General features: G+C 39.3%; 1 protein-coding gene across 1 annotated transcript in view; it reads right to left on the reverse strand.

The window, feature by feature from the left end:
• Galntl6 (polypeptide N-acetylgalactosaminyltransferase like 6) overlaps positions 1-19788 on the reverse strand; it is a 750388-nt gene that overhangs the window by 92833 nt on the left and 637767 nt on the right. The window contains 1 exon segment of the mRNA XM_051169799.1: positions 14714-14831. Coding sequence (XP_051025756.1) covers positions 14714-14831 — 118 coding nt within the window.

Consider the following 19788-nt stretch of genomic DNA (forward strand, 5'->3'; position numbering starts at 1 on the left):
AACCACCATAGTGCCCCTCTTATTTATTTTTTGATTGTTGTTTAATAACATTTAATATAAGGAGTTTTTACTAAAATAAAAAAACTGTAATTTCTTTTAATGGTTCATAGTGATGTGAATTATCTTTAGCTTGAGCAGACAATGCTGCAATATGATGACATGGTTTAGTTGGCTGGTTGTTAATTGGGCAGTTACCAACCTTTTCTGCGTCATTTCCATTTTCTAGAAGGTTGGTGTTATTTCATAAGGCAGTTATGAGGGCTAAATGATACACAGAGCATCGTTTGATGACTACGTGACTGAATGTTAGTGGGGCTGTATGAGGTGGTGTGGATACACAATGACGTCAGCGAGAAGGTCAGGACACTGGACCACATGGGGTGGTGAGGATACGTGATGACGTCAGCGAGAAGGTCAGGACACTGGACCACATGGGGTGATGAGGATACGTGATGACGTCAGCGAGAAGGTCAGGACACTGGACCACATGGGGTGATGAGGATACGTGATGACGTCAGCGAGAAGGTCAGGACACTGGACCACATGGGGTGGTAAGGATACGTGATGACGTCAGCGAGAAGGTCAGGACACTGGACCACATGGGGTGGTGAGGATACGTGATGACGTCAGTGAGAAGGTCAGGACACTGGACCACATGGGGTGATGAGGATACGTGATGACGTCAGCGAGAAGGTCAGGACACTGGACCACATGGGGTGGTGAGGATACGTGATGACGTCAGTGAGAAGGTCAGGACACTGGACCACATGGAGTGGTGAGGATATATGATGGCATCATTGACAGGGTCAGGACACAGAACCATATACAAATCTGTGCATGTGGAGAGAGAGGTTATATTCACACTGTCAAAGTTTGGAGAGGAGGCAGGGATATTGGTTAAATTATGTTGGCTTGGTGTCATAAAGATTGCTGACTCTGGTGAGGAGAATGTAATAAATACTGCTAAAATTCATGTGTATATGTGATCTTCAGGGTCACTATAACATTGCCACTGGGAGGTGTGAAATGATTGGAAATAATGTGAAGAGGTTTTTTTTTCCCCCCTATTTTTAAAATTAACTTTCTATAAAATGCTTCTTGAACTTGGAAGCAAGCTTTATATAGATTTGAATAGAAGAATTAGAGTGATCAGATTATATTTCTTTTTTTTTTTCTTTCTGGTTAGGAAAAAAGAACAATAAAGAAATTCAAATATTTGGGGGAAAAACTCTGCTCTAAAACATTTTTTTTTTTCACACTGACCTTACTACAGGTGCAAACTATCATAGAAATTGTTATATCTTGCTCACTTTACAGCTATCTCTAGAAGTCAAAATAAAATTAAACAGGGAATTAGGAAAACGCTCTCAGACATAAAAGAGCTAACAACCGGAAGGGCTTCATGCTTGCCGCAAGGCTTGTCTCTAATAGGCATAAAATGTAGCTTGAAAATGCTGTGGTACACCTGAGGTACCTTTTGTTGGGTAATTGGAATGAATCTCAGACTGGCTTTTGAGACATTAAGCAGCTGTTTCTGTTTATCTTTGAGTTTCAGAATGAGTATGGAGTCATTTTAATATTTTCTTTGGAAGATCAATTCTGGGCATGTCGAATTAAAATGAATATTTTTATGTCACCTAGCCTAAATATTGTTGAGGGGGAAAAACCCCATAGGAACAACTCTAGATATTTCCTTGTGTGTCTTGAGGTATATGTGGGAGTATAAAAAGGCTTCCGTCACACTTTAGACACAGAGTACGGCTAGACTTTGAAGTGCTCAGTGGGCTCAGAAGTAAGAGAAGGTTCTAATCTAGTTGTTCCATAAATGCAATGAGAAGCTATATAAAATTCTGTAGAATCATCTCTGGCATAAAGAGGCATTCTAATGAACACTTTTTTTTTATAAGACTAAATTTGTTTCTAACACAACCATTTGTACAAAACATCATTATGACATCCTATGGGCCATGCCTTCAGGTGAGAGGGCTTTTCTAGAGAGGCAAATTATTTTAGGACTGTGCAAAACTTGGGGGATTTTGTATTTTCAAGAAACTATGGAGAAAGCCTGAAAATGCTTGTTAATTAAAAGTGTAGGTTTTCTTTTTCTTCTTTCTTCTTTCTTTGTCTTTGTCTTTTTTTTTTTTTTTTGCCAGTGTATGGTGAATGGAAGGTTTAAGAAGTTGGGAAAGGTGAGGAAAAAAATGTGAGGACAGGGACCTAGGAATCTGTTCTGTTTGGGACACTTGTACACTACTATTATTTTTTGTTTCTCTAATAATGTGTGCTTGGTGCCGCATGGAACACGTATCGAAGACAGTGCAGTGGTGATAACAGATGTGGGGGAATTGGAACCTGTTGGAGTATGTAACCAAGTAAAATGAGGCACTCTGGGGTCCTGGCCTGTGGAAAGGGTTGAGAAGAATATAGATTTTATTTTCTCAAGAGTTTCCTGGCAGACCAGAATTTCCTTAGTAGCTTCAAAGATTGGACCTAATGGAGACCTTGGATCTCTACCTGATCTGGAGCTTTTTTTTTTTTTTTTTTTTAAATATTGGGATCTGTCTACACATGTGCTCATTCATCGGTGCAGAGTCAGACGTGTTTTTAAGCCCCTCTGGTCATTTCATATAAAGCCCTTCTATGCCAACTATTGGTCTGGCAGGATACAAATGGGCGGAGGGAGAAGAACACAGCCTCTTCCACCTTCTCCCTCTAGGTAGATGCAAACATGCAAAACGCATCTTGCAGTCAAATAGAGCCGTTCCTTACTTTGGGTCTCCTGCTTTCAATACTAGGTGATTTTCTTTTATCACTTAACTATTGCCAACAACATTCTTTTTCTTATTTATTCGCTAATTCATCTTTAATCTGTCTTTATTCACACTGTTCTATAAGGTAGAGAGGGGGTCTCTTCATTCTTCTTGACTGTATTACTCTTAGCGTCTTTCACTACTGCTGACTTTCAGAAACATCAACTGGGTTTAGGAATGTTTTTATGAATATGAACCTGTGACATTAGCAACATCTTTGTAATTACATATATATCTGTATATATGTATATGTACATATATATGCATATGTACATGTGTATATGTACATATAAGTATATATGTAATTACTTGCATACTAGTTGTATGTTATATATATGTATGTACATAAAAATTAAAATACAAATAATCTTTTTCTTCCTATTTTTATTTTTGTACATTTTCTTTTTTTTTTTTGGATTTTTTTTTATTAATTTATTTTTGTTACATCTCAATGTTTATCCCATCCCTTGTATCCTCCCATTCCTCCCCACCCCCCATTTTCCCATTATTCCCCTCCCCTATGACTGTTCCTGAGGGGGATTACGTCCCCCTATATATTCTCATAGGGTATCAAGTCTCTTCTTGGCTACTTGCTGTCCTTCCTCTGAGTGCCATCAGGTCTCCCCCTCCAGGGGACATGGTCAAATGTGAGGCACCAGAGTACGTGAGAAAGACATATCCCACTCTCCACTCAACTGTGGAGAATATTCTGACCATTGGCTAGATCTGGGAAGGGGTTTAAAGTTTACGTCCTGTATTGTCCTTGGCTGGTGCCTTAGTTTGAGCGGGACCCCTGGGCCCAAATCTGCCTATCATATTGTTCTACTTGTAGATTTTTAGGACCCTCTGTATCCTTTTATTTTGCTATTCTCCCATGCGTCTCTCATTTAGAGTCCCAATAGGATGCCTTCCCCTCTGTCCCAGTTTCCTGGTAAGTGAAGGCTTTCATGGGACATGCCCCTTGGGCTAGTATGCAGATATAAGTGAGTATATGCCATTTGATTCTTTCTGCTTCTGGGTTAACTCACTCATTATGATCATTTCTAGCTCAATCCATTTATCCACAAATTTTGGGAATTCCTTGTTTTTAATAGCTGAGTAGTATTCCATAGTGTATATGTACCACAGTTTCTTTATCCACTCTTCTACTGAGGGACACTTAGGCTGTTTCCATGTTCTGGCTATTATGAATAAGGCTGCTATGAACATGGTTGAGCAAATTTTCTTGTTGTGTGCTGGAGCATCTTCTGGGTATATTCCAAGGAGTGGGATAGCTGGGTCTTGAGGAAGCCCTATTCCCATTTTTCTGAGATAGCACCAGATAGATTTCCAAAGTGGCTGTACTAGTTTGCATTCCCACCAGCAATGAAGGAGTGTTCCTCTCTCCCCACATCCTCACCAGCATGTGGTGTCGCTTGAGTTTTTGATCTTAGCCATTCTGATGGGTGTAAGATGGAATCTCAGAGTTGTTTTGATTTCCATTTCCCTGATGACTAAGGAGGTTGAGCATTTCTTTAAGTGTTTCTCAGCCATTTGATACTCCTCTGTTGAGAATTCTCTGTTTAGTTCCAAGCCCCATTTCTCAATTGGGTTATTCGGTTTGGTGGTGTTTAATTTCTTGAGTTCTTTATATATTTTGGATATTAGACCTTTGTCAGATGTAGGGTTGGTGAAGATTTTTTCCCAGTCTGTAGGCTGTCGCTTTGTTCAACAAATGGTGCTGGTCTAACTGGAGGTCTGTGTGTAAAAAAATGAAACTGGACCCATATTTGTCACCTTGCACAAAACTCAAATCCAAGTGGATTAAAGACCTCAACATAAAACCAGAGACACTAAGCCACTTAGAGGAAAAAGTGGGAAAGAGCCTGGAACATATTGGCACAGGAGACAACTTCCTGAACAGAACACCAACGGCCCAGGCCTTAATGTTAACCATTAATAAATGGGACCTCATGAGGCTGAGAAGCTTCTGTTAGGCAGGCGACATTTTTGTACATTTTCACTCTGTACTTTTTAGATTTTTCCCAATGGTTTTTCTATTGTTCCCTATTAGTAAAACAAAATTGCCTAATTCTTTTTATTTAACATTCTTTGTTCCTTTATTTCATATTCATGTAAGGCTATACTTCCGATTATAGTTTAGGTAGATAACAGAACTTTTTTTAAACCTTGAATAACAGATATTTAAAAATTCTAGATTAGTTCATACAAAACAACAACAACAACAACAACAACAAGCACTACCACACCATACCACCACCACCATATTGATTGTAAACACGGCGGTGGCTCAGCCTGAGCTATGCGATGAAGCCTAGTCTTAAAACTGACTTTCAGACGAACTCTGGTGCCCCATATTTGACCATATCCCTTTGCTGGGGAGGCCTGGTGGCACTCAGAGGAAGGATAGCAGGCTACCATGAAGAGACTTGATACCTATGATCATATAGAGGGGGAGGAGATCCCCCTCAGTCACAGTCATCGGGGAGGGGAGTAAGGGGAAAATGGGAGAGAGGAACGAGAGAATACAAGGGATGAGATAACCATTGAGATGTAATATGAATAAATTAATAAAGAGTAAAAAGATGTCTTGATTAAAAAAAAGTCTCGCAAAATTTCAAGGCAAAAAACCTAAAATACACTTGTGTGATTATGTGCTCATTAATGGTTTAGAAAAAAATTTCTAAACAAACCAAGGAGGCTAGCATTATATTTTTGGAGAAGTTAGCTTTCTGATGATTTTATCGTTATTTTCATAGTTGTGGTCAGTGCAGCATGAAGAATTCTAAGATGGACTTTAGATTCCCACCTCAGGCAAAGAGGTCTTTGTATAATCTCCTCCCTTTGGGTGTGTGATGGAGTTTATATTTGGATGATACTTATAAAGAAAGCAAGGGGGTATTTAGAAGCCAAGAGTTAATAAGTAGGGGAATTATCCTATTGAGGGGAGTCTGATCCTCACAAATGAGCTATGAGTCGGTTCTTCCTGAAAGAAGAGATCTGGAGATTTTGAAGTATGAGAGAAATTTCACTTATGGTCTGGAAGCAAGAAGCTGGCATGTTGGAAGAGGCTTCAGAGGAAGCCACCTGAGAAGGACTGTGTGGCCTGAAGGACCTGCGTATGGCCTGGAAGAGCTGACCATGACCTGGGGGAGCTGAGCATAGCCAGAAGAGGCTGACCATGGCTGGATGGAGCTGAGCATGGCCTGGGGGGAGCTGAGCATGGCAGGATGGAGCTGAGCATGGCAGAATGGAGCTGAGCATGGCAGAATGGGGCTGAGCACGTCAGGATGGAGCTGAGCATGGCAGGATGGAGCTAAGCATGGCAGGATGGAGCTGAGCCTGGCAGGATGGAGCTGAGCATGGCAGGATGGAGCTGAGCATGGCAGAATGGAGCTGAGCATGGCAGGATGGAGCTGAGCATGGCAGGATGGAGCTGAGCATGGCAGGATGGAGCTGAGCATGGCAGGATGGAGCTGAGCATGGCCTGGGGAAGCTGAGCATGGCAGGGTGGAGCTGAGCATGGCCTGCAGGGAGCTGAGCATGGCCTGGGGGGAGCTGAGCATGGCTTCGGGGAGCTGAGCATGGCAGGATGGAGCTGAACATGGCAGGATGGAGCTGAGCCTGGCAGGATGGAGCTGAGCATGGCAGAATGGAGCTGAGCATGGCAGGATGGAGCTGAGCATGTCAGGATGGAGCTGAGCATGGCAGGATGGAGCTGAGCATGGCAGAATGGAGCTGAGCATGGCAGGATGGAGCTGAGCATGGCCTGAGGGATCTGAGCATGGCCTGGGGGAGCTGAGCGTGGCTGGAAGGAGCTGAGCATGGCCATTTTACAGTGCTCTCAGTCCATAGCTGCAGAATTAGATTCTGTCAGCAACCTGAGGGAACTTTCCAGATTTTTTTTCTTAATTTACCCTCCAAATGAGGACAGAGTTGGTGGGATATTTGGCTGTAAGATCTTTAGCAGGAAATTCTGATAAAGTATACCTACACTATTCTTGACAAACATTCATCTTGCTTATATTAATTTTATTTGCATAGAACCACAGTACTATCTTACATGTATTTACATTTTCTTAAAATTACTTTTCTTTTATTATCTTTTTTTACATTTGTATTTTGTGTTTTCATGGTTAATTACCACACTCAATTATTTTACTCATTTCTATAATTATTTCTCTTATTAATTACTTGCTTTTGTCTCTTGCACCATTAGCTTTTTGTTTTCAAAATTATTAACTTCTTTCTGTGCTTATTCATCTCTGTCCTTATTTTATTTGGCTTATTTAATTTTTAATTTGATTTGGGTTTTTTAACTTTCTTATTTCTATTTTTTTAATTTAAAAATTTATTTATTTATTCACTTGACATTCGGATCACGGTCCCCTCTGTCTTCTTCTCCTAGCCCTCCTCCGTCTTCCTCCCTCCCCTATTTCTCAGAAAAAGGGAGCTCCCCCTACCCACCAACCCCAGCTCAGCAAGTCGAATCATGACTCTTCCTTCCCCTGTGGCCTGGTGAGGCATTCTCACGAGAGGGGTGTAATAGAAAAGCAGGCAGCAGACTCCATGTCAGAGACTGCCCCTGCTCCCCTTACTAGGGGACTCATAGGAAGTCTGAGCTAACCATCTGCTACATCTGTGTAGGGGACCTAGGTCCAGTCTATGCATGGTCCTTGGTTGGCGCTTCTATCTCTGCAAGCCCCTCTGGGCCCTGGTTAGTTGGCTCTGTTGGTCTTCTTGTGGAGCTCCTGTCACCTCCAGGTCCTTCTACCCATCTCCCCACTTTTCCACAGGACTCCTTATGCATTGCTCAATGTTTGCCTGTGATGCTTTGCATCTGTGTGGATCTGTTGCTGGGTGTAGCCTTTTAGCTACACTATGCTATGGACGTATGCTATTCTAGGCTCCTGTCTGGTAGCATAGAAGAGTGTCGTTAATAGTGCCAGGGGTTGGTTCTTTCCCATGGGATGAGACTCAGGTTGGGCCAGGCATTGGTTAGACATTCCCTCAATCTCTGCTCTATCTTTATTCCTGCACATCTTGTAGGCAGGGTAAATTTGGGTCAATATTTTTCTGTGTGGGTTGGTGTTCACTTTCCTCCACTAGGAGTCCTGTCCTCTTCAGTGTCCATGACCCCTGCTACTAGGAATCTAAGCAAGAGTCACCCCTATATCCTCCCAGAAGGCTACCCTGTCTTTTTACAGAAACATAAACACTCCGGAATCTTGGTTTTCTTCTGAATGCTGCATTAGCAGTGTCTTCTGTGTTCTGACATATGGTACTTTAATTTCAGTGTTTTTCCTAAGGCAAATATAATTTTGATATTAAATTTAAAATTTCTTTGTTTTTATTCTAATTCCATTCCCCCTTTCTCCACCTCTCTCTATACATGCCTAGATGTTTGAAGAATATCTAGTTTCTTTTTTGTTTTGTCTAGTGATCTTCATTTCAGCTGTAGCAGGTTTTATTTTTCTGTTCTGTTGTACTGCTGCTATTGTTTATTCTGTTGTTTTGACACCTTGCTTAAGTACCCAAGTATCAGCATTTTGTCATTTCCAAAGTCAGCGGCTTCCTGAGCTGTCTTGAAACATTTTAGTTTAGAGTGAAAACCCTTTTCCTTCCTTTGGTTCCTCCTCCTTTTTCATATAGCACTTTATATACTATCTTCTCTTAAGATAAATTTGATAAAAAATTTTGAGGCAGGTTTCACTATGTAGCCTTGGCTGACTCTGAACTCACAGAACTCTATCTACCTGTTTTTGCCTTCCAAATATTGGCATTAAATGTGTGTGCTACCATAACTGGTTATCTATGTATCTACGTATCTATCTATCTATTATCCACTTATCTGTTTGTATATATATATATATATATATATATATATATATATATATATATTTTTTTTTTTTTTTTTTTTTTTTTTTTTTTTTGGTTTTTCGAGACAGGGTTTCTCTGTGTAGCCTTGGCCATCCTGGACTCACTTTGTAGACCAGGCTGGCCTCGAACTTACAGCGATCCGCCTGCCTCTTACATATTTATTCTTTTTAAAAAAATATATTTGTTTTTAAACTGGAATCTCACAATGCTGCTCAGACTGGTCCAGAACTCATAATTCTCCCATCTCGGCCTCCTGAATACTTGTGTCCTTTTTAGTTTTTTTGTCAACTTGATACAAACTAGAGTCAAATTGGAATAAGTCCCTCAACTGAGAAAATGCCTGCATCGGATTGCCTGTAAACAAGCAGGCATGTAACATGGGGGAATTTTATTGATTGCCAATTGATAGAATTGCTGAGCTCACTGTGAGCAGTGACACCACTGAGTCATGAGCAGAGAAGGAAACTGAGCAAGCCACGTAAAGCAAGTCAGTAAGCAGCATTCCTCCATGGTCTCTGTTTCAGTTCCTGCTTCCAGGTTCCAGACCAAATTTCCCTCAGTGAGGGACTGTTATCTAGAAGTGTAAGACAAAATAAACCCTTTACTTTCAAAGTTGCCTTTGGTCATGGTGTTTTATTACAGCAGTAGAAATCAAAATAAGAAATAGTTATCTCACTTACTATGACCATTTCTAGTTCCATCCATTTGTCCACAAATTTTGGGATTTCCTTGTTTTTAATAGCTGAGTAGTATTCCATAGTGTAAATGTACTACTGTTTCTTTATCCATTCTTTCACTGAGGGGCATTTGGGCTGTTTCCAGGTTCTGGCTATTATGAATAAGGCTGCTATGAACATGGTTGGGCATATGTCCTTGTTGTGTGGTGGAGCACTTTTTGGGTATATTCCAAGGAGTGGAATAGCTGGGTCTTGAGGAAGCCTTATTCCCAGTTTTCTGAGATAGCACCAGATAGATTTCCAAAGTGGTTGTACAAGTTTGCATTCCCACCAGCAATGAAGGAGTGTTCCCCTTTCTCCACATGTTCTCCAGCGTGTGGTGTCACTTGAATTTTTGATCTTAGCCATTCTGATGGGTGTAAGATGGAATCTCAGCGTCATTTTGATTTGCATTTCTCTGATGACTAAAGATATTGGGCATTTCTTTAGGTATTTGTCAGCCATTCAATACTCCTCTGTTGAGAATTCTTTGTTTAGTTCTGAGCCCCATTTCTTAATTGGGTTATTTGGTTTGGTGGTGTTTAATTTCTTGAATTCTTTATATATTTTGGATATTAGACCTTTGTCATATGTAGGGTTGGTGAAAATCTTTCCCAGTCTGTAGGCTGTCACTTTGTTCTGTTGACAGTGTCTTCTGCCTTACAGAAGCTTCTCATACTCATGAGGTCCCATTTATTAATTGTTGAACTTAAGGTCTATAGGAGAATGGGGAAATAGAAGAGCCCAGAGTGTCCTAGAAACCTACAAGAAGAACATTGTGATGGGTGGATCGAGGCCCACGGGGGTATGCTCAAACTATGGCACTAACCAAGGACAATACAAATAGTAAACATCAAACCCCTACTCTGATCTAGCCAATGGAAAGGACATTCTCCATAGTTATGTGGAGAGGGGGGGGACTGACTCTGACATGAACTCTGGTGCCCCATATTTGACAACCTCCCCTTGGTGGGGAGGCCTGTTGGCTCAAAGAAAGAATAAGCAGGCTTCCAAGATGAGACTTGATAGTCTATGACCATATAGTGGGGGAGGAGGTCCCCCTGGGTCACAGACCTAGGGGAGAGAAATAGGAGGAATGTGGGAGGGAGGGAGGAAAGGGAGGATACAAGTGATGAACTAACAATTGAGATGTAATCTGAATAAATTAATAAAATTAAAAAAAAAGACAGCTGGATGATTCTGAACATCACAGGGGTCCAGTTACATGTGAAAAGATGTGGATGCTGAGCACAATGCAAAAGATCATATCTTTTCCTCAGAAAACTTCTAGAAGTTATAAAGTCTGGATTTTATAGCCTAACATAAAATCTACTCATGTGCCAGAGGTGTCTTTTTAGAAAAATTAAGGAAAGGTATTAAGGGTATTATATTTGACTAAAAACCTGGTCCTTCATGAGACAGGATTTTCAGGAAATATTTTTGTTTGTAAAGTTTTAGAAACATTTGTGAAGTAATTCTTTGAAGAGTGAAAGTACGGAATAGAGGTCTGATAATGACAACTTGCAGAAGAATTTTAAATGCTAATGTTTAAATTGCAGCTTAGAGCAATTTCTATATTAAGGTGTAAAATGCCACTAGTGAGCTCCAATCAATCACCTTGTTTCACTTATATTAAATACTGATCAGTTTGAACCTTATAGTGCTTTGTACTGAGGATTAATCACAATTTATAGGATGTATCTTTAAAAAATCAGATGTTTGTGACTTTTCTTTTTATTATGATTTCTAGACCTATTTGTGTATAATGCCTTTGATTGATTATTTTTGCACAGATTTTTGCTTCGATGCATAGTCTGCCTAAGAACCTGATCGAGTTTGTCTATTTCATCAATGCTGACAGTGAGGGACAGGAACCCTAAGGTCAGCAAACAGTATCAAGAAGAAGGAAGAGACATGTCTGAAATGGAACCCTGCTAAGGCATAACTGTCACCAAAGAATCTATCATTCCAACCGAACAACCCAGGGCACTTCAGTCCTGAACTTACAATGTGGTTGCCATGGTTTTTAGACAAAGATGACAGGACTGCATTCCAATTATATCCTATACAATGACAGACAACTGGAAAATAGGAAATAGGGTAATAAAATCCTGGGTCATCCAGGAGGGATGTGATAGGTACAAGTGACACTGAGGTGAGATGAAAGTTATGTTTGCCTAAAAAAGCACCTTTGTGATTTAGAATTCAAGTGTATGATCCACAGACTCTTCAGATTTTCACTAACAATTTTGCTTATCAGCCAGCGCAATACTCAAAGACAGCTATCTCTTGCTTAATAGAAATTCTCTCAATATTGTAAACTTCAGGCATTCACAAGTTAAGAGAATATCATGGAAATTTTCTTGAACTATGAAAAAATGTATTCTTTCAAGCCTGGTAAAAATAATAAATACAACAATGCAGTGATCAAATACAATGTTCTATTTTAAAATATTTTTATCTATATATTTACTGTAAGCTAGACAGACTGCAAGCTTCTAGGCAGTATTCTTGTCTCCACCTCCTATCTCATCATAGGAGTTCTGGGATTACAGATACACACCAATGCATCTAACTTATATATGTTCCAGGCAATTTCAGGTCATCAGCTGCATTTATGGGAGAACCCACTAGGCAGGGGCCAAAAGGCTAACAGTTAACTTGAGAATGTTTGTGGCTAAAGGTTGGATGTTGTTTTACTTAATTTTCTATCACTGTGATGAAACAGCGTGACCAAGGAAGTTTATACAAGGTAGTGTTTAAATTGAGACTCATAGTTCCAGAGGGTTGAGTCCATGGCCATCACAGTGGGGAGCTAGGCAAGCAGACATAGCTCTGCAACAGCAGAGACTTTACATTGAATCCACAAGCACAAGACCGAGAGGCAACTGGAGTGGTGTGGGCTTCTTGAGACTTCAAAGCTTCCACACCTCCTCCAACAAGGCCTCACAGGCCAATCAAGTATTTAAACTGGGACTAGTCTCCTTTAAATAGGTGTTAAGCCATTTCCTGTTTATTATAGTCTTGGCCATAAAGCTGAGGTTGAGCATCTTAATCCCTAAGTGGTAATAGATAATTATTTAATCTTTAACAAATCGTAGATAGTATACTCTATATTTACTCTTTAAGCCCCAAAGAAAATAAATCTTAAAAAACCTCTAAGCCTTAGCTTCTCCATTTGTACAATGGTATAATAAGATTCACCTTTTAAGGTTATTTTTTTTTAATCGGCCAATACAAATGTGTTCAATTCAGCATTTGGCTTATAGCACTAAGGATGGGGTTATCCTACTGTGTAATTATTATTGCTGCATTAACTTCTGCATGTCTACCACAACAGACCTATAGCCGCTCTAACAGAAGGACTCAAAGATACTGGCAAACTCAATAGTTTAAAACAATGCATCTTCAACGGTAAAAAAAAAATCATAGATGCAAAATTATATGTTCAAATGGGTAAAAAAATGCACCAATTTAGTGAATGGTATTTAAAGATAAGAGGGAAAATTCTAGATCCCCAAACCTGCAATTATAGCTATGTTTCTTTTGAGCATATTTATTCTGCAACTCCTTGAGGGAAGTATAATGTTCTGTTAATATTTAGTATTACAGTCTCATCAAAATCAGATTGATATGTATTCACTTATAAGTGGACATTAGCCCAACATAGAGAGACTCCACCAAGCAGGGGATCAAAACAGATGTTAAGACTCACAGCCAAACTATGGGCAGAGCACTGGACCCAGAGGGGTGAGGAGCTCCACACGGAGACCATCAAAGCCAACAAATCTGGACCCAGGGGGGCCTGCACAAACTGATGCACCAACCAGAGAAAACTTAGACCCCTGTTCAGATATAGCCAGTGGACAGCTCATTCTCCATGTGGATCCCCTAGTAAGGAAACAGGGACTACCTCTGACATGGACTCTGGTACCTGTGGTTTGATCACTTTCCCTTGGTGGGGACACCTTGCGGGCCCACAGAAGAAGAGGATGCAGGCTATCCTAAACAAAATTGATAGGCTGTGGTCAGATGGTAGGGGAGGAGGCACCCCTGTCAGAGGACTAGTGGAGAGGAAGAGGGAAGAGGGAGGGAAGGCGGGTGGGAATGAGATGATAAAAGTGGTGGGGGTAACAATCAGGATGTAATGTGAATAAATTATAAAATTAAACTAAAAATGATCAGTTTGTAATCATTCTTCAGAAATTCTAAAAATTGCTGCTGGATTCTTATGTTTGACTCTACTTATATTCATGGTGTACTTTCTTTTTGCAACACACACTGGCTGGACTTTGTAATGGAAGCAACCAAAGGCTGACAAGAGTCAGCCTTTGCTTCCATACAAACAATGGTTAAGATGAAGGAAAGGAGTTTTTCTTTTCTTTATAAGACTGAATTTCAAAATCATACTGGCAATTTGGAGTATGAGGCCTCATACAGTTTATTTTGCTTAACTCCCTTTTCCTATGTTATAGTTTATCATTTATATATGATGAATTTAAAACTGAATCATACATATGTATGTGTATAGGATGTATATACTTGTGTTTGATAAAACATTGCATTTTATTGAGAATTGATCACTAAGGCAAGTAGAGATATGGGTAATTGTAGATTAAAAAAAAAAAAAAAAAAAAAAAAAGCACAAGACTCGCTTGTGGCTAACTGCTCACACCTAAAGTCCTAGCCTGCTCACACCTGAAATCCTAAGCACAGTCGTGGTTGAGACAGGGGGATTACAATGGGCTTTAGGCCAGTCTGGGTTATATAGTTTTGGGCCAGCCTGACTATGCTTAAGACTTTGTCTCAAAAATTAAAAAAATGAAACAAAGCACATATAAAAACATACTCCTTAATTTATAATTGGTATTTGAAAATTAAATTTATTTTCAGTTTGTGGAGTTTTGGAATAACCAGTTAAGGCAAAAATCTCAGTTGTTTCTCTTTTGTTTGAACATGAGAGGCAAACCTGGACCAACTCGATTTCTGTCTCCCAATGTCATCTTTACTTTTCTGTTCTTTACGCTGTAAGCACTCCAGGACAAATGTCTTTGCCAGGGGAGCAGCAGGTGCAGCAGGTCTGTAGAGTTCATAAAGGTGTGTTCATGCTTAAATGGCAGTGTGACTGGTTTCTCTTTGCATGTGGCAGAGCTTTGTCTCTTTATAACATGGGAAGGAGGTTGCGTCTCTTCTAAAAGTTCCCTTGGGAGGCATAGCTCCAACACACAACACAGACCACAAGGCAAAGTAACACATTTGATCAGAATTGTCTGTAAATATGGGGTGAGGACAGTCTGGGTGTCTTACCTTAAAAGAGATTTCATACTGTTCTCCTCCCCAGATCTCTAAGCCGGGGTCATAGCCACCCAGTTCCCAAAACCACTTTCGATCCACTGCAAAGAGACCTCCGGCCATAACAGGAGACCTGTGAGACACAAGAAAAACAACATTACAAGGGTTATGAACATTCAAGGTAGTAGTATTTTGCTTTAAAACTCATGATCTGGTTTAGTGGTCAAACAGTGTCATTTTTTTTTTTCAGTATGCTTATCTATAAGTAAATGTAGAATTCTTACTGCATTTCCTATGAAGTGGCTGTGGAAAAAGAAGTTATGTGAATATTAAACTTTGCAGTCTGGGTCTGACAAAGCAAAGGTCCTTAAGAATCACACTTGGCCACCTGCTTATCACCAGATAGAAATAAATCAACAGTAGTGACTAATACATTGGAAAATGTTACTCAGTTTCATGCCTTTTTCTTTAGAGAGCACTTTAACCATCAGAACAGTGGTGAAAATGTAATAGGCAATGTCTTTGATTTAATATCTCACATGTATTTGCTGATCATCTATCTACTACGTACAACTCATGCCCTATTTCCTCTATGAGATAGAATAGAGTAAAATAAGATCTTAAAACAAAATGCTGAGTATGTGCATGGGTGTCTATGTATGGGTATTTGCACTTGAGTGTACGTGTCTGTGGAGTTCAGAAGAGGGCATCAGAGGTACTGGAATCACAGTCGTCACTCTGACAGGATTCTGAGAATTGAATGTTGGTCCTCTCGAAGAATTATATGGGCTCTGAACTGCTGATCCATCTCTCTAGCCCTAGTAGAAATATTTTTGAGGGTATAATTTTGTATAACTGGCAAGATCAAAAATCTAGAAAAACGATTTATCTACCCTCTCCAGGAAGGTTCACAGGGTGTATAAAGTATCATGTAACACTTATATTTTATTAGAAATATAATTTTTAGAATCAGATGTCTTTTACTTTGTTTCCATCTTCTGTAGTCTGTTCCCACCCCTATTTTCTGCACCTAGCATTTCAAAGTAGAATTATAATTGCAGCTGGAACACGTCAAGACCGTAACATTTACTGGGTGTAAGTGCACAGTGAACATAGCACCACAGTTGTAACCTAAACTTTTTCAGGGTGGGGTTACAAGTCACTAACAGTTTTGAGACTTCGAGAATCTCAAACTCAGTTAATTAGAGAAAAACATTCTGAAATTAAGTACTTATCTGCAAACAGTTTTGCTGCAGGCATCTTGTTTTAAAATGATCTTACAAAAAGTTTGAATAGTATATTTTAGATTAATCTGTCTATAAATTAAATCCAAATGGACATATCAGTTATTGAGAGCATTGTAATTTATGAGGATAATTCTATATTTGTTTTGTTCTTGCTGTTCTACCCATTTTTTTTTTTTTTTACATTGTGTCTTTTTGTGGCCCTGCTAATAGAGCAGAGATATTTAGAATTTTTGTACATTTGATGAATTGCCTCATTATAGCTAGGAAATGCTTTTTATTACTTCTGATGATATTCTTTGCTCTATCATCTATTCTGCGTCCTTATAATAACAACTCTGGTTTCCTTGTGTTCTCCAACTGTAGTATTTATAACATTTTGTGTCTTTTAACTTTTTTTTTTTTTAACCATTTATGCATTCATACTTAATGTGGGTTTCTGGGTTGTTGATGCAGCTTAGTAGGGATAGTGATGGGGCAGCGTGCATAAAGCCTGGGGCTGGCTTCCCGCTGCCATCTCTAAAACAGCACGTGGGAGGTGGAGGCAGAAGGGCCAGTTCATGGTCACCCTCAGCGTTGTAATGAGCATAGGCCAGCTTAGCCCACAGGAGACCCCTTCTGTTCTGTCTCCCTGCAAAGGTGGTTTTTGTTTTTGTTTTTTTTATAAGTGGCACATATACACATATTTTTAATTGGGTTATTTAGATCTTTTCATTAAAAAAAAAACACCATGATTGATGTTGTTATGATTAAACATATTTTCTTCCATTTTTTTTCCTGCTCATGTCAAGTGCGTTTCTTTTCCTTTCCTTTGTCTTCTTTTGATTAACTGAAGTTTTTGATAGTGGCTTTCCATTTCTCTTTCTCCAGGTTTTTTTTTTTTTTTTTTTTGGAAGTTTTGTACTTTGTTATACATTTCACTACATGCCGTGCACTCCAGGTTGTAATGATCAAATTTTAAAGTGATTATGCCTTGAAAAGCATTTAAATAATAATAAAGTTTCGTCATGAAGCATATATGCATACATAAATTACACATGAAATATGTACACACAAACACATAACACATGAAATAACAGTAGGAGCCCCGTTTTTTTTTTTTTTTTTTTTGTATTCTGTTGGGTTTTAGTACTTCCAGGGGGAAAATCTAGCATTGCGATTTGTCTGTAGGCCTGAGTGTGTGGATTGGACTTCACACCTGAGAGAGTCAGTTCCAGGCAACATTCCACGGAAGACAAAAAAAGGGAGATAGGTACGTCCTGTTTTACTAACTAGTAACGTGTTCAGTGTCTCACCCTATCTTCTTCCAAGAAAAATGGACACAAGCAGTCAACTATTTTCTCCATTTTCTTCCACTCTGTTTTTCACTGTAAGTAAAACGTGTTTTAGAACTCCCTGGTGGTCCCATTTCTCACATTTTCTCATCGGTCTAACTACTTCCTGCTTGCTTTCTTCCAAACCTCCTGTCTGTTTTGTTTCCTTGAGGATGTGAACACACTGTAGGCACGCCTTGTGCCTCTCTGTCCGTGTGACACATGAATGCTGCTTACAAGCACTGCTCACAATATCATAAATCTCTTCTAGAGCTTTGCAATTAAAGACATTTGTCATCCCTGGGATGACTTCTAAAATTAACATGGCCGTGAAGATTCTTTAGTTTTCAGGCCATAGAAATATGTGACTTTTCTGCATACTTAATGGAAGTCAATTTTCTATTTCAAACCAACGCTATTGAGCCGTGTAATAAATATGCTTTCTTTCTTTCTTTCTTTCTTTTTTTTTTTACATATAGTTGAATAGCTTCCGTTCTCTACAGCAATTTTTTAATGCTTCAAATTCAGTTCACTTTTTAAATTAGTGAGGCTATCACGTAAAAGTTTACTGGCACAATTCTTTATTTGGTAGCAATGACAAAACACTGTGTTCTCATTTGTAAATGCACATTTCAAAGCATGTGGCTTGTTTTCTCTTTTAAGCTAGGCCATTTTCTGTCTTCATCCTGTAACCTTCACAGCAGTCTAAAGGGTTGCCAAACTACCTATTATTTCCTATTTCATAAATTGAGTCTGCACTTCATACATTTAGAAAAAATGGGAGAGTTTTAATTAAACATGCTTTCTCTAGGATTTTTTTTAAAACCTCCTTTCTCAAATTCTCAGGCACATAGAGTATGATTTTTTTTTTTAACTCATGCCGAGTAGCCTTTTGGAATAGAGAAATGAAAGCATACAAAATACTGAAAAATAAATATTTGAGAAAAATGTTTAAAGATATGCTAACAATTAAAATTTAGGTTCAGTAATGTGGAGAGAATGTCAGTTTAGCCTCCTAGGAAATAAACGTGTTTTCCGTTCTCGTCCATTTCAGTGGATAGAGTGAAATTTCTGGACATGTGGGTTGAAATGTGAATTTGATCAGAAACGAAGCGACAGTTTCCCACAGGACTCAATCAAGCCAAGTCAATCAACAGAAAGGCAGCCAATATGATTTTCAATCACACAGCCAGAAATTTTTAGTTGATCCAGGACTCACAATGTTTACAATTAAAAAAAAAAAAAAGTAACAGTTATTATTTCAACAAGAATTCAGCTGTGGAGCAAATTACCTTTAAAATTCCAAAAGGACTTTTCAGCGATAAATCACGTCTTAAGATTTTGAGAAGACGATTTCAGACTATTTTTGAGTAACTCAACTTTGTCCAGTGCAATGAGATTGTAAAAGGAGAACAAAGGAAAAATATTTCTCTTATGTCATGCAAGGAGGTGATCACTTCCCTGGGCAAAAAATGAAATAAATCTGAGTTGGGAAAAAGACGTCTTTTAGAAGGCCAAGATGTAGAAACAGTGGGAAAATGTAATGGCGCCCTCAGAAATCTGTGCTTTCATTGAACAGTTTCAACGGCTGCGTCAAGGGAGAAATTGCCTGGATATCATGGTAATGCAAAGGGCAGTATAAGTGAGGAAGTTTAACGCCGGATTCTCATGGTTGTGCCTGGAGTCAGCTGACCAAGTAACCAGGCCATACAGTTCTGGGCTCAGGGCAAGTCCAGGCACCAAGTGGTTACTGTCTTAGCATCATGATACTTCTTGCTTCTACCACTAGGAGGCACCACACCAGATGGCCATTTACAACACACACACACACACACGCACATGTAGGCACGCACGCAGGCACGCAGGCACGCACGCTTTTTTCTTCATACCTTTTTTCAGAAAAAGAGCAATCGTCTACATTAATACTAAAAACACATCAAACAGATGTTCTCTCTCTCTCTCTCTCTCTCTCTCTCTCTCTCTCTCTCTCTCTCTCTCTCTCTCTCTCTCTCTCTCTCTCTCTCCTTTCTGAGGGTCACTGGTTACTTGGGTTGGATCCTAAGTGTAAATGATTCCTTGATTTATCAAGTAAAGGGTGAACTTCAGAAGTGAGCTGATTAACTAGACAAACATCTCAGGTTTCTTGAATTTTGCATTTGATAGCACCTGATGGGAGATGGCAACAGTAATGATTCCACTTAATAACGGCTTCCCTTTATTCATGCCTTGCATGGTACTTTGTCATCCTGACTTGTTTGTGTAGGTATCTTGGTTTTCCAATATTGACTAGTGTGGCACAAGCAGGATTGCTCTGTAGTACCTTGAGATCAGGGAGAGAGATTCCTCCAGAAGTTCTTTTATAGTATAGGATCGTCTTATCTGTTCTGGGTTTTTTGTTTTTTCCATACTAAGTTGAGGATTGTTCTTTCAGGGTCTGTAAAGAATAGTGTTGGTATTTTGATGAGAATTGCATTGAATCCATAGATTGCTTTTGGTAAGATGGCCATTTTCACTTTGTTATTCTTACTGATCT

The sequence above is a fragment of the Acomys russatus genome, chromosome 27 (genome assembly GCF_903995435.1).
Source record: "Acomys russatus chromosome 27, mAcoRus1.1, whole genome shotgun sequence".
Taxonomy (NCBI): Eukaryota; Metazoa; Chordata; class Mammalia; order Rodentia; family Muridae; genus Acomys; species Acomys russatus.